This window comes from Lissotriton vulgaris, chromosome 10 (assembly GCF_964263255.1).
Source record: "Lissotriton vulgaris chromosome 10, aLisVul1.2, whole genome shotgun sequence".
In the NCBI taxonomy this organism is placed as follows: Eukaryota; Metazoa; Chordata; class Amphibia; order Caudata; family Salamandridae; genus Lissotriton; species Lissotriton vulgaris.
In genome coordinates, this window is record NC_141698.1 from 1,076,680,652 (window position 1) to 1,076,695,940 (window position 15,289).

The 15,289-nt window shown below is 47.3% G+C and overlaps 1 protein-coding gene across 7 annotated transcripts in view; it reads left to right on the forward strand.

The window, feature by feature from the left end:
* Positions 1 to 15,289, forward strand: part of THRB (thyroid hormone receptor beta) — a 582,690-nt gene that overhangs the window by 539,517 nt on the left and 27,884 nt on the right. For all 7 annotated transcript variants that reach the window (XM_086942146.1, XM_086942142.1, XM_086942144.1 and 4 more), the window contains one exon: positions 12,522 to 12,622. In XM_086942146.1, the coding sequence (XP_086798272.1) occupies positions 12,522 to 12,622 (101 nt within the window). The remainder of the gene's footprint in view (positions 1 to 12,521; positions 12,623 to 15,289) is intronic.

The window sequence follows — 15,289 nt, forward strand, 5'->3', positions numbered from 1 at the left end:
CACCCTATTAGCAATTAAGCGAAGGAAAATGCTCTCATATCTGGAATCACTTGTCTATGAGGGTGATTAGCTTATTCAATTTTGGGTTTTAATGCGTGTACCTTTTTTTAATTGCAATTCCATTTACCCCACGAAATGTTTAAGGACTATCATGGTGTTTATACTTTAAAATGAAATAGGTATTTCTTTCAAACATTGTTTTGGAAGGGGGAAGACGGGGATTATAATATGAAGAAATGTTTTTATTGTTGTTTTTTGTTTTTATTGATATATTACTCCCCGGAATCAGGTTTTATTATGTAGAATGCTTTTATGGATATTTTTAATATACTGAATAAAGCTTGTTTTGACTTTGGCATTCTTTATATCTTTGTTTCAACGATAAAAGCATGGACAGGGAGGCAGCCAATGCGTTTCATCCCTTGACACTGGGACTTCTTCAGGGCTTGGGGTGGGAGGTACATCAGCCATTGTTTACTATGTCTATGATATGTAAAGAGGGACTATGCTTAAAATGCTCCATCTCATCAGTCAGGAAGTGCGAACAATGGCTAGAAAGTGATGGAAGCACAGTGGTGGACGCTGGCTGGACAGGAGCTTCGAACAATGGCTAGAAAGTGAAGGATAGCACTGTGGTGGATGCTGGCTGGACAGGAGCTTCGAACAATGGTTAGAAAGTGAGGGAAGCACAGTGGTGGACGCTGGCTGGGCAGGAGCTTCGAACAATGGCTAGAAAGTGATGGATTGCACAGTGGTGGACGCTGGCTGGACAGGAGCTTTGAACAATGGCTAGAAAGTGATGGATAGCACAGTGGTGGACCCTGGCTGGACAGGAGCTTCGAACAATAGCTAGAAAGTGAAGGATAGCACTGTGGTGGACGCTGGCTGGACAGGAGCTTCGAACAATGGCTAGAAAGTGATGGATAGCTCTGTGGTGGATGCTGCCTGGACAGGAACTTTGAACAATGGCTAGAAAGTGATGGAAGCACAGTGGTGGATGCTGGCTGGACAGGAACTTTGAACAATGGCTAGAAAGTGATGGATAGCACAGTGGTGGACGCTGGCTGGGCAGGAGCTTCGAACAATGGTTAGAAAGTGATGGACAGCACAGTGGTCGACGCTGGCTGGAAAGGAGCTTCGAACAATGGCTAGAAATTGGTGAAAGCACAGTGGTGGACGCTGGCTGGACAGGAGCTTTGAACAATGGCTAGAAAGTGATGGATAGCACAGTGGTGGACGCTGGCTGGACAGGAGCTTTGAACAATGGCTAGAAAGTGAAGGATAGCACAGTGGTGGACGCTGGCTGGACAGGAGCTTCGAACAATGGCTAGAAAGTGAAGGATAGCACAGTGGTGGACGCTGGCTGGACAGGAGCTTCGAACAATGGCTAGAAAGTGATGGAAGCACAGTGGTGGACGCTGGCTGGACAGGAGCTTTGAACAATGGCTAGAAAGTGAAGGATAGCACAGTGGTGGACGCTGGCTGGACAGGAGCTTTGAACAATGGCTAGAAAGTGAAGGATAGCACAGTGGTGGACGCTGGCTGGACAGGAGCTTTGAACAATGGCTAGAAAGTGATGGAAGCACAGTGGTGGACGCTGGCTGGACAGGAGCTTCGAACAATGGCTAGAAAGTGATGGATAGCACAGTGGTGGATGCTGCCTGGAAAGGAGCTTTGAACAATGGCTAGAAAGTGAAGGATAGCACAGTGGTGGACGCTGGCTGGACAGGAGCTTCGAACAATGGCTAGAAAGTGATGGATAGCACAGTGGTGGACGCTGGCTGGACAGGAGCTTTGAACAATGGCTAGAAAGTGAAGGATAGCACAGTGGTGGACGCTGGCTGGACAGGAGCTTCGAACAATGGCTAGAAAGTGATGGATAGCACAGTGGTGGATGCTGCCTGGACAGGAGCTTTGAACAATGGCTAGAAAGTGAAGGATAGCACAGTGGTGGACGCTGGCTGGACAGGAGCTTCGAACAATGGCTAGAAAGTGATGGATAGCACAGTGGTGGACGCTGGCTGGACAGGAGCTTTGAACAATGGCTAGAAAGTGAAGGATAGCACAGTGGTGGATGCTGCCTGGAAAGGAGATTCGAACAATGGCTAGAAAGTGATGGAAGCACAGTGGTGGACGCTGGCTGGGCAGGAGCTTCGAACAATGGTTAGAAAGTGATGGACAGCACAGTGGTCGACGCTGGCTGGACAGGAGCTTCGAACAATGGCTAGAAAGTGATGGATAGCTCTGTGGTGGATGCTGCCTGGACAGGAGCTTCGAAGAATGGCTAGAAGGTGATGGATATTACAGTGAAGGATGCTGGCGGGACAGCTGTTTCGAACAATGGCTAGAAAGTGATGGATTAAACCCAGATCTGTTGACTGGGTGTTAGTGTTTGATTGGTTCAGATGCTCCGTCCATCACCACCCCCTTTTGTACCGCTTTGTTTGCCATAAGTTGGCAGGGTATGCTCAGATGTGAGTCCCTTGCTCACTTTGCCACTGGATTCAAGCAAGCCTGGCTGAAGACGGCTGTAATGCCAGAAACCAGTCCTAGGAAGCTTGTTTCCGGTCCAGGGAAGGCATGGCTTGGCAGTTCGGGCTGGACTGTTCCCATAAGGCACAGGGTCAGACTGATTTGCATATGGCCATGTCTGAACTGGGGTGGCAGAGTAGGCTAAAGAACGGTGAAGGATTAAACCCAGATCTGTTGACTGGGTGTGAGTGTTTAATTGGTTCAGATGCTCTGTCCATCACCACCCCCATTTGTACCGCTTTAGAAAGTGATGGAAGCACAGTGGTGGACGCTGGCTGGAGAGTGACTAGGACCACAATAGTAGACAGAGGCATTGAACACAATGGTAGGCAGCAGCAGGCAACTTTAGACAGCAGGGAAAGTGTAGTAGAACGCAGTAGACATGAGCCAGGAGTAGGATTGGGTGTAATTTGTTGTAGCATAATTACGCAAAACTACAGCAAAATGATGAAAAATTCCTCAGAGGTATTCGAGTAGAGTAACCCTGCATTTAGCACTAATTTCTTACCCAAAATGCACCTTGGTGTACAAAATCGACCAGATGACGCATTTCGCGCTAAGAAATAGCATTAAAAGTAACAGAACGCGAACAGCAACAGCTGCTCCTGTGGTTGACATTTTTGCCCCAAATTACTTTAAATTGGGCGAACAGGGGAAATCGCATAATTTTAGGGAATTTCACATCATAAGAGTAACATGACATTACTGTGGCGCAATTAAAATTTCTCCCAGGCCTAGACAGAATGCATGAGATGATACAATCGAGTGGGGTAAAGGTATATACTCCAGTACACTAGGTGGAGAGAACAAAATGGCGCACTCAAACACAGGGATAGCCAATGGGAGTGGATTGGAATACAGTACTAGCCAATCAGTGCAGAGTGGAAAGGAACAGTGCGATAAGGGGGTGGGGCGAATGCAGGAGTGGACCCGGCAGTGGGAGCAGGGCACACACCTTTATTAAGGGAAGTAGCGTCAGGCAGCTGCGGCGTCACCGGTGTTTCCTTCAGCCCCTTGTGCTCAGCACGCGCTAGTCCGCATGGTTTCTGCAAAGCTGTAATTGCTGCGCTGCTGGCGGCCTGTAAATGACAGTGCTTTATAAATATTCATATTAAAGTGTCCTTCATGCATTATTCCCCTGAACACATTTACCTGTTGAAATATAATGTGTGCACTGCCGTCTCCAATGTAGCAATGTTACTTCAGGCTGTTAGGGTTAAATGGAAATCAATGTAGATGCTATTATAAAATGATTCAATAAAAATTAGTTATTAGAAATGTTCTTCCTCGAGGAACGGTGACGTGGGTGCCCGCGCGCTTTGTCATCGTTTTTCTCTGCAGCCTGTACTTAATTCCGTCTTCAAGTTGTTCATGGTTTTTCGTGTTCATGCCTCGCGGTAGCAAAGCATGTTTACGAAAGCTTCCTTTATGTGAATTTTATATTTTTAATAACAGTATGACTAATATCGGTGCACCCTATGTGACTACTGTGCTTTCTTTAGTTGTTTGTTTTACATCTTGTGTACTGCCCAGCCCTCCCCCAAACCCCAGGGGTGTAGCTTCCATTTGTACAGCAGGTGCAGTGGCGCCGGGGCCAGGGGCCCACTGAACCCTGGTTACTGCTGTATTTCACAGTCTAAACATCGACCTTCCTTGCTCTAGGGCGCAGGGCACACAGGCCGCCCCCTGGTTTCGTTTGTTCAGCAGGTGCCAGGCGAAGGGTCCACGGTGTCCCCCCTCTGCTAACCCTGTCCTGAGCAGGGGGTCCCTCTCTGCCCCAGCCCTGCAGAAACTTGGCCTCCTAGGTTGGGCCACGACTGCAGTCTCAGCAGAGAGGCAAGGCGCGGTGCATGGGCGGGTGCCCTGCGCGGGCTGCCAGGAACCCATTCCACTATGACGTATTCAGAGTGATGCGTGCCGCGGCACTGCCCCCTGCAGCTCTACCGAGGGAGTGCACGCATAAGGCGGGGGCTGTCATGAGTCACAAATTTGCTAGCATTCGCGACAAGAATTTGCAATTCTATTAAGGACACGGAGGCGAGGATTATGCTTCTCAATCTTTACTAGAAGCTCACAGCAGCCAAAGAAAATGCTTGCTTTTCATTCAAGTAAAACGTTAAACTGCATATCCCATCATGCTTTACACATAACCACGCCCCCTTAGTCCATAAGAGGCCTTAGCCTGCCGCCATCTTCCTCTTTCTTGCGGCGAACAGCTCCCACCGAACTTTGGAAAACTCCAGAACCCTTCCAACGGGAAGAAGAAACAACCTCAGGCGAACCATCCTGGCAGTCTTTGAGGCTCAGTCACTCTTTTTATCAGAACCTGAAAGAAAGGATAAGAGACCGTAACCACCGTAACCATCTGGGTGGGCAAGCATTTATAACTTCATATACAATGCCGGGTGGGATAATCCTCGCCTCCGTGTCCTTAATAGAATTGCAAATTCTTGTCGCGAATGCTAGCAAATTTGTGATTCTATGTCAGGACCGGAGGCTTCTGATTATGCACGTTTAACGCTTATTGAAAACAACAGAGGTAATATCCCCCACCGGCTTATAATAAAACGTTTTGAAGGTCGATTCCGACGACCAATCTGCACAATGCATAATATCATGAATGCTGGATCCCAACATGAACGATTTCGATGCCATAGCACCCCTGACAGAATGCGCACCAAACATGGTGATATCAATGCCAGCTTCTTCCATCACAAAACGAAGCCATCTGGCAATGGTGGCCGCAGCCACTGCCTTGAACGGCTTTTGTAAGGCTATCAAAAGCTGCGAACAGCCCTGAGGCCTAACTGCCGCAGTACATTCCTCATAAGTCTTTAGACATTGAACGACACATAACTTTTCATTCTCCTGAAATGCATTATAAGACACATGTGTAGACAATGTTTTAGTACGCCTAAAAATCTGAAAAGAAACTCCTTCCGGAGTAAATACTCTACCTGTTATGTCCAGCGCGCGTACGTCCGATGATCTCCTGCACGCCGAAAGGCAAAGCAACATGGCCAGCTTGGCTGAAAGCTGTTTTCTGGAAAGATCCGTGTTAGCTGGCCATTTGTCAAATAGGTCTAAAACTCGCTTAACATCCCACAAACCAGAATATTTAGGTTTAGGGGGATTTTCTACCCTAATACCCTTCAACAACTTACACACGACAGGGTGCATACCAATTGGTCTACCATCCAGCTGAACATGGCCCGCTGAGATGGCTGATCTGAAATTGTTAACCGACCGATAGGCCAGGCCCTGCGACGCCTTATCCGTCAGGAAGTTTAGCACATGGGGTAAGCCGGCCCCCACGGGATCCAAATGTCGTTCCACGCACCAATCCACCCAACCTTTCCAGGCCGAGGAGTATTGCTTCCTCGTGGAAGGAGCCCAGGCCTGCTTGATGAAGTCTGCAGCCCTGCTCGAAATCCCTGGCACTTGCCACTGTTGCCTGAAAGCCTCCAGGCCATCAGCCGGAGCCTGCCCTCCATTATCAAGGGATGTTTCTCCTGATGAGGGCCCAGCAACAGCATTGTCGACTCCGGGAGGAGTCTGGGTAGGTCGCAGCTCCACTGCATCAGCTTGGGGAACCAAGATTGGGACGTCCACCAAGGTGTCACCATGACCACTTCCGCGTTCTGTCTGATTACCTGTGACATCGCTCTGGGGATCAGCAGGAAGGGGGGAAACGCATAGTGAACCCCCACTGACCAGTCCTGGAGAAAAGCGTCCGTCGCCTGAGCTAACGGATCCGGTCTCCAACTGAAGAATCGGGGGATCTGGAAGGTCAGCCTCGATGCAAATAAGTCCGTCTCAAACGGACCCTAAATGCTCTCCAGCCACTCGAACATCCTCGGGAGCAACTTCCAATCGCTGAAGTCCCTGAGGTACCTCGAGTTCCAGTCCGCTACCTGATTGGACTGGCCCGGGAGATATTCCGCAATGACCGATATCTGGTTGCGGAGGCAATAATGCCAAAAGTCTTTGGCTATTTGCACAAGCATGGACGATCTCGTGCCTCCCAATTTGTTGATGTACCTCACCGCTGAAATATTGTCCAGACGCAGGAGGATACAGCAGGATGTCTGCTGTGGGGATAACGTTCTCACCGCGAATGACCCCGCCAGCAGTTCCAGACAATTGATATGGAGAGAAAGCTCCTCTGGGGACCACCGTCCTCCTGTGGAGATGTCTCCACAACGCGCACCCCAGCCCCATCGGCTGGCGTCGGACTCTATCGTGACTTCCGGGAGTGAACCGAAGATCGCTCGGCCATTCCAAGCGTCGACGTGTCCCAACCACCATTCCAACTCCGTCCTCACCTCTTGCGTGAGGGGAATGCTGTCTGAATACGAGAGACCCTTCTGAAGGTGTCTGATCTTCAACTGTTGCAGGGCCCTGTAATGAAGCGGGCCCGGGAAAATCGCCTGGACTGAAGACGCTAGAATTCCTACCATTCTCGCCAGTGCTCTCAAGGAGACAGACTGGCTGCTCAGCAGTTTCCGGATCTCTTTCTTCAGATCCCGGAGTTTGTCCTTCGGAAGGCACAATTGGGCCATCACCGAATTCACTGTGAAACCTAGAAAATCTATAACTTGTGAAGGAACCATGACCGACTTCCTGGTGTTTATAACAAAACCCAGATCCTGCAAAATAGTCGTGGTCAGTTGGAGGTGTCGTAAGAGAGTCTGCCGACACTGGTCCACTATCAGTATGTCGTCGAGGTATATAATAAGGCGAATACCTCGCTCTCGGAGGTACGCTACTACCGGCTTCATCACCTTGGTGAAGCACCAAGGAGCCGAGGAGAGCCCGAAAGGCAGAACCAAATATTCGTACCATCGGTCTCTCCATTTGAATTGAAGAGACCTGCGATGCGGGGGAAAAATCGGAATAGAGAGATACGCGTCTTTCAGGTCCAACCGGACCATCCAATCTCCCACCTGCAGTAGATCCGTCAAAAGATGGATGCCCTCCATCTTGAAATGGTTGTACGTCAGGAATTGATTGAAGTCCCTGAGATTTAAAACTAGTCTGTTTCCACCCCCTTTTTTCTGAATCACAAATATGTTGCTGCAGAAACCGCGAGGGCAGCGAATACTTGGTGCAATCGCGCGCTTCTGCAGCAAGGCCGCAATCTCTTCGTCTATAAAACTGGCCTCTAGTTGGGAAAAATGGAGAATTGGGGGTACGCTTGCCTGAACAGGACGTGAGTAAAACTCCAGTTGAAAGCCCTGGACTGTCTGTAAGACCCAAGCGTCCTGTGTAAGGTCCTCCCACCGCCCCAGGCAGTGTCGAGTCCGACCCCCCAGAGGAAGAAGGGAAGTATCTGAAAGTCTCACCTGAGCTCTGCTGGTGTTTGAACTTCCCCCGGCCATCTCCAGTCTGATATCTGTTTTTGTTGAACCTCCGACGGGAGGGGTAGAAGGTTCCTCCTCGTGTTGAGTCAAAGTCATTTCTGCCCCTTCCGAAGTCGCCTCTGTGGGGGCCAGGAGGACCTCCTCGGCCTGACGAGCGACCCCCGCCTCGTCCGGCCCTGTGAAAAACACCCTGGTTGAGGGCACGTTTGATGCCCGACTGGGCCTTGTCCAATGCCGTAAAGGTACCGACATATTTGGAGACGTCCTTGACGAACTTGTCACCAAAAAGAAAACCTTCTGCAAGGGGTCCCGGTTCTGCGTCAGCGAGCTCCGTCAGATTCGAGTCCATCTTCATGAGCAAAGATTTTCTTCTCTCTGCCGAGACGGCGCAGTTTGCGTTGCCCAAAAAACATATGGCTCTCTGGGCCCATCCAGCCAGCACGTCCGGATTTATGATGACCGAGGTCTCCTTGGCTACAAAGGCCATTTCTAGGATCTTTGCCAAGGGTCGATGGCATCCAACATTTTGTCCTGACACCCCTTCCATGCTCTGTCCAAACCCCTCTTCGGGTCCTTGGTGAACTTCTTCAGAAAGGTGAGAAGGTTAGGGTCAATCTCCGGTGTTTCCGCCACCTGATTTGGGATTTCTGGTCTAGGGCACTCTGAGCGCAAACGATTTCTCACATCCCTAGGGAAGCCCTTACGCAGATTATCATGAATATAAGCTGTGACCGCTGCAGGCGGCATCCAATCTTGCGATCTGGGGTGTACAATTTCCAATGGGTCAAAGGTGAAAGGTGTATGTTCTGGCGCGAGGCTCTTGGGCTGCGCCACCTTTGCCTTCTTTGGAGGGTTGCGCTCCTCTGAGGTGTCGGTGTCCGTATCGGTGTTCGTCCCAGTGTCCGTGTCCGTGTCTGTGTCATGGACCCTACGCTTAGCAGTGGCCTTGGCCCCTGCGTAAGAATGGTCCGCCGTGTCCGGCAGGGTAGCTAAGGCCTGCGTGTGAGGCCAAGTGGCAGAGTCCCCTGAAGGAGGACCCGAGGTGGATGCTTCACCCTTCTTCTTTTGAGGTTTGGTAAAGCCATGTCTTTTGGCAAAACCTTCTAGTTGTCGTCGGATAGGACGAAGGGCTGAGGCCAGTGCCTGGTGCACTGTCTGAGGGACAGTAGTCTCCATCGCCCTGTTAACAGAGGACTGGACCGAAGCGTCCAAAGCACTGACAAGGTTGTCCTCCAAGGCAGCAGTCTGCCTGTTCTCAAATTCCTCCTCCTCATAGTACCCCTCATTAAACTGCTCCTCAGACATTCTGATGCACTGGGAAGTCTTTCTAGGTTGTGGTCAGACAAACCAGGTACAAGGAGGGTCAGGGGGGGGGGGGGTCAGCCCACTCAGCACACAAACTTTCACTACCTTCAACCCCCTCAGCAAAGCTGTAGTCAAGGCGGGCCAGAGACCCAGGCCACTGCAATACCTTGAGCGTGTGCGCGCTCTAATTGGCCTTTTTTAGTATTTTTACCACCTCACCAGGCGATCGCTAAGGCAGAGGGATCCTTCCTAACACTCCGATGTACAAAACGCAATTGAAACTAAAAACGCGGTTCGCGCCGCGACATGCAGCCCAAGCGCGACTGAATCCTACCAGAAACTAGCCCAATTCAGCGCGCTTTGGGGCGCACGTCACGGCCGAGAGCCACCCGGCCTGATTAAGCGTCAGCGGCGATCAGGGAAGCCGTCTGCGCATGCGCTAAACGCGCGGACACTACAGGGAAAACACCGGGCTCAAGCAGGCTCAAAAAGCAAAATACAAGCGTCCGTCTGCCTCTGGTCAAAGACCGTCGCTACCCTCGCGCCTATGAAGCGCGCTCTTGCCACATGAGGAATCGATTCACTGAAAGACGGGCACAAAGGTGCTCCGCCGAAGTACCGCTACTCCCCCTGAAGAGGTAACAACCTCAGCATGCCAAATAAATAACAGTATAGGTACTAACAACCAAATATAATCAATGTATACAGTGTCAATTAAATGACAATCAACATTAACATGCGCAATAGAAACACAGAGGGAGTAAACAAGGTGTACTTAGCTCTGTGAGCAGCAAAGAAAGAGGAAGATGGCGGCAGGCTAAGGCCTCTAATGGACTAAGGGGGCGTGGTTATGTGTAAAGCATGATGGGATATGCAGTTTAACGTTTTACTTGAATGAAAAGCAAGCATTTTCATTGGCTGCTGTGAGCTTCTAGTAAAGATTGAGAAGCATAATCAGAAGCCTCCGGTCCTGACATAGAATTTCTTCTCACCCTGTCTGTCCATCCACCGCCGGGTGGCGCTCTTTCCTTCTCACCGTAACCTGCGCTCAATAATGGCCCTGTCTCTCTTGTCTTCTCTTGGAGACTTTCTCTCCACTCCTACCCTGTCTTTTTCCAACCCGCGGACTTCCTCTCTCGCTCTATCAACCCAGAACTCTCTCCCTCTCACATCCTTGTGATGTCTCTCGGCCAAAACAGAGCCTGTCTCTCCTCCTCCCCCGACTCTCCGTTCAACACAACCTCCCTGTGCCCACACTCACCTCAGGCCCCTGCCTGCCTTCCCCTCCATCGCAGGTTTCTACTCCTTCTCACTCTGTCGCGTCGGTTATTGCAGGCTGTCATTCTGTCCTCACTGCCCCAGATCTGCCCTCCCCACTCTGCCCCTCTATTATTTTTGGTTGCCTTTATATAGCGCATAGTACAACTGACGAGGCGCTGGAGGTACTCGTCATCTTTCACCCCGTCCCTTTACTTGGTAAATCCTGTCCGTTTTTCACTGCCCCTCTGTTTCCCAGAGGCCCTTCTTAGGGGACTGCTCCTTTCACCTCAGCCTTTCACTGTCTTCTAATTGCACTCCCCTCCGGTACGTCACGGCTGTCTCTCCCCTTTCATTGTCACCCTACCCCTCCTTTCACCATAGGCTCTCTGTTTCTCACCCGGTCACTCATTTCATCTCAGTCTTTCAGTCTGTCCTTGTGGCGCACCCCACCGGTACTTCACGGCTGTCTCTCCTCTCTCCTTGTCACCCTGCCCCCTGCCCCTCCTTTCACCAAAGGCTCTCTGTTTCTAACCCGGTCACTCATTTCATCTCAGTCTGTCCTTGTGACGCCCCCACCCCCCCTTGGCCTTCACGGCTGTCTCTCCTCTATCCTTGTCACCCTGCCCCTCCTTTCACCAGAGGCTCTCTGTTTCTCACCCGGTCACTCATTTCATCCTAGTCTTTCAGTCTGTCCTTGTGGCGCACCTCACCCTCACCGGTACTTCATGGCTGTCTCTCCCTTTTCATTGTCACCCTACCCCTCCTTTCACCATAGGCTCTCTGTTTCTCACCCGGTCACTCATTTCATCTCAGTCTGTCCTTGTGGCGCACCCCCCCCCCCCCCCCCTGCGCTTCACGGCTGTCTCTCCTCTCTCCTTGTCACCCTGCCCCTCCTTTCCCTTTATCACCCTGCCCCTCCTTTCACCAGAGGCTCTCTGTTTCTCCCCCGGTCACTCATTTTATCCAAGTCTTTCAGTCTGTCCTTGTGGCGCACCCCACCGGCACTTCACGGCTGTCTCTCCTCTCTCCTTGTCACCCTGCCCCTCCTTTCACCAGAGGCTCTCTGTTTCTCCCCCGGTCACTCATTTCACCCTAGTCTTTCAGTCTGTCCTTGTGGCGCACCCCACCGGCACTTCACGGCTGTCTCTCCTCTCTCCTTGTCTCCCTGCCCCTCCTTACACCAACGGCTCTCTGTTTCTCACCCGGTCACTCATTTCATCTCAGTCTTTCAGTCTGTCCTTGTGGCGCACCCCACCGGCACTTCACTGCTGTCTCTCCTCTCTCCTTGTCACCCTGCCCCTCCTTTCACCAGAGGCTCTCTGTTTCTCACACGGTCACTCATTTCATCTCAGTCTTTCAGTCTGTCCTTGTGGCGCACCCCACCAGTACTTAACGGCTGTCTCCTCTCTTCTTGTCACCCTGCCCCTCCTTTCACCCAGAGGCTCTATGTTTCTCACCCGGTCACTCATTTCATTTCAGTCTTTCACTCTGTCCTTGTGCCACACCCCACCGGTACTTCACGGCTGTCTCTCCCCTTTCATTGTCACCCTGCCCCTCCTTTCACCAAAGGCTCTCTGTTTTTCACCCGGTCACTCATTTCATCCCAGTCTTTCAGTCTGTCCTTGTAGCGCGCCTCACCGGTACTTCTCGGCTGTCTCTCCCCTCTCCTTGTCCCTTCCTTCACCAGAGGCTCTGCTACTTACCGGATTATAAATATATATAAATATATTATATACACACACAATAAAATATATATCTCGTCAAGATGCATGTCGGTGTTGAAAATCAATACTTACTGAACTTTTGCTATTTCTCTATTTTGTTCTTGATATTTCCATACCACAATATCTTGTCTTCAATATTGAGGGAGCAAACCCATGGGGTCATTTAAAATATTTTTTGTTACAATCAATTACCTGAAGTTTAACCAAGAAAACCTTGTATCCTGGATGCATTACTCTTCTGCTGACCCATGTCCTCTTTGTAAGACAGGATCTGAGTTTTGTTTCACCAGTTCCACTCCACCCTAACCTCACCCCCTCTGTCTCACTCTCTCCACAGGGTACATACCCAGCTACTTAGAAAAGGATGAGCTCTGTGTAGTATGTGGTGACAAAGCCACGGGGTACCACTATCGCTGCATCACCTGCGAAGGCTGTAAGGTGAGTCAACAACCCACGTATGTCGTTTTCTGAAAAGAATTGGAGAGTTTTGAGCATTAAGCTGGAGATGTCTTCATGTTGTATGATGATGGTTTGCATCAGTGCTTTCTGCGGTTCCCTTTAATCATATGGTATATATATATATATTTGTTGTTGTTGAGTTTTATATAGCGCTGGCTATGTACGATATTAAATGCATTTATTGTGCTGAAGCAGAAATGCACTATAATTAGAACAACGCGGGTGTCTGTGGTACCAGTGTATTCTCCGAATCAGCGATTAGGCTTCTCCCGCAATGTTAAGAAGACTTTAAGCTTCTCTTCTTGGCGGTGGGCGTCAGTGCGAGCAGAGAGAAGGGTTCACCTATCCGGGGTGTTCTGATATAATATCAATAACAATAATATAGAATTACACAAATATCGAAGTTAAAATATCTAATACAAAAATATCAAATGCCTATCTACAAACAGGTAAGTTCAAAAATATCCAATCAAAAATATCGTTAAAAAAATATAGTTAGTCAAAATATAGATTTTTTAAAAATATCTTTAAAATAATTTAAAATTAATAAAAGAATAAAAATGATTAACCAAAATATACTTAAAATACTTAAATAACCTTAAAATTATTAATGTTATTAAAAAAAATACAATTTTATTTCTTGAAACATTTATATATATATTAACATAATATTAAGAAAAAAATATACAATATCTTTATCGTAGGATAGCGTAGAGGTAAACATTACTATTCCCACTCCAGTGAGTGCAACAGTAGGGAAAGCGTTGGATAGCGTAGGGGCAAAAATTACTAATCCCACTTCAGTGAGTGCAACAATAAGGAAAGCGTTAGATAGCGTATGGGCAAAAATTACTATTACCACTCCAGTGAGTGCAACAGTAGGGAAAGCGTTGGATAGCGTAGGGGTAAAAATTACTATTCCCACTCCAGAGAGTGCAACAGTAGAGAAAGCGTTCGATAGCGTAGGGGTAAAAATTACTAATCCCACTTCAGTGAGTGCAACAATAAGGAAAGCGTTTGGATAGCGTAGGGTCAAAAATTACTATTCCCACTCCAGAGAGTGTAACAGTAGGGAAAGTGTTAGATAGCGTAGGGATAAAAATTACTATTCCCACTCCAGTGAGTTCAACAGTAGGGAAAGCGTTGGATAGCGTAGGGGTAAAAATTACTATTCCCACTCCAGTGAGTGCAACAGTAGGGAAAGCGTTGGATAGCGTAGGAGTAAAAATTACTATTCCCACTCCAGAGAGTGCAACAGTAGGGAAAGCGTTGGATAGCGTATGGGCAAAAATTACTATTACCACTCCAGTGAGTGCAACAGTAGGGAAAGCGTTGGATAGCGTAGGGGTAAAAATTACTATTCCCACTCCAGAGAGTGCAACAGTAGAGAAAGCGTTCGATAGCGTAGGGGTAAAAATTACTATTCCCACTCCAGTGAGTGCAACAGTAGGGAAAGCGTTGGATTGCATAGGGGCAAAAATTACTATTCCCCCTCCAGTGAGTGCAACAGTAGGGAAAGTGTTAGATAGCGTAGGGATAAAAATTACTATTCCCACTCCAGAGAGTGCAACAGTAGGGAAAGCGTTGGATAGCGTGGGGGTAAAAATTACTATTCCCACTCCAGAGAGTGCAACAGTAGGGAAAGCGTTGGATAGCGTAGTAGAGGTAAAAATTACTACTCCCACTCCAGAGAGTGCAACAGTAGGGAAAGCGTTGGATAGCGTAGGGGTAACAATTACTATTCCCACTCCAGTCAGTGCATCAGTAGGGAAAGTAAATACTTCATATATTAATAAAAATAAATTAAATAATAATACCAATTAAAAATTAATTAAAAGTAATTACCAATTTAATATAATATAATAATTAACCAAATAAAATACAAATAAACATTGATTATTAAAAATCATTAGCTATTAATACAAATTAATTACCAATGAACAATTAATTAATTAGCAATTGAAAAAGAATTAACAATTAATTCAAAATCAATACCAATAAATAAATTAAAAATTTAATTAATTACAATTAAATTACTTCCCACCTTATTCCCCTATAAACCACAACCCGCTACAGAAAATAAATTAATAACATTAACATCATTATCATTTATTAAATTAAGTCAAATAAATTACCAATGATATTTTAATTAATTACCAATTAAAAATTAATTAACAATTAATTCAAAATAAATACCAATAAATAAATAAATTAAAATATTTAATTAATTAGAATTAAATTACTTCCCACCCTATTCCCCTATAAACCCACAACCCACTACATAATTAAATTACGCAAAAATTAAATACCACAAAATTCATTACTTAAAATAAATTATAAAATAAATATACACTTTTCACACATATACTAACATAAAAAACTCTTTGAAAAATTTGATAATATTAAAAAAACGATATATTTAATACCTATATTATTTACTTCGATATTTTGACTTTCTATATTTATGTAAATCGATATTAACTTACTTACCTCAAATTCAATATTTTTGTTGACAGTATTCTGTCCATTCGATATTTTGTCCATTCTATATTTTGAATTCGATATTACTGCAATTCTATATTTTTGACTCAATATTTTGACTGTATACCGTTTCAGCTCAACTGTTGTATACAATTTGTACTTATA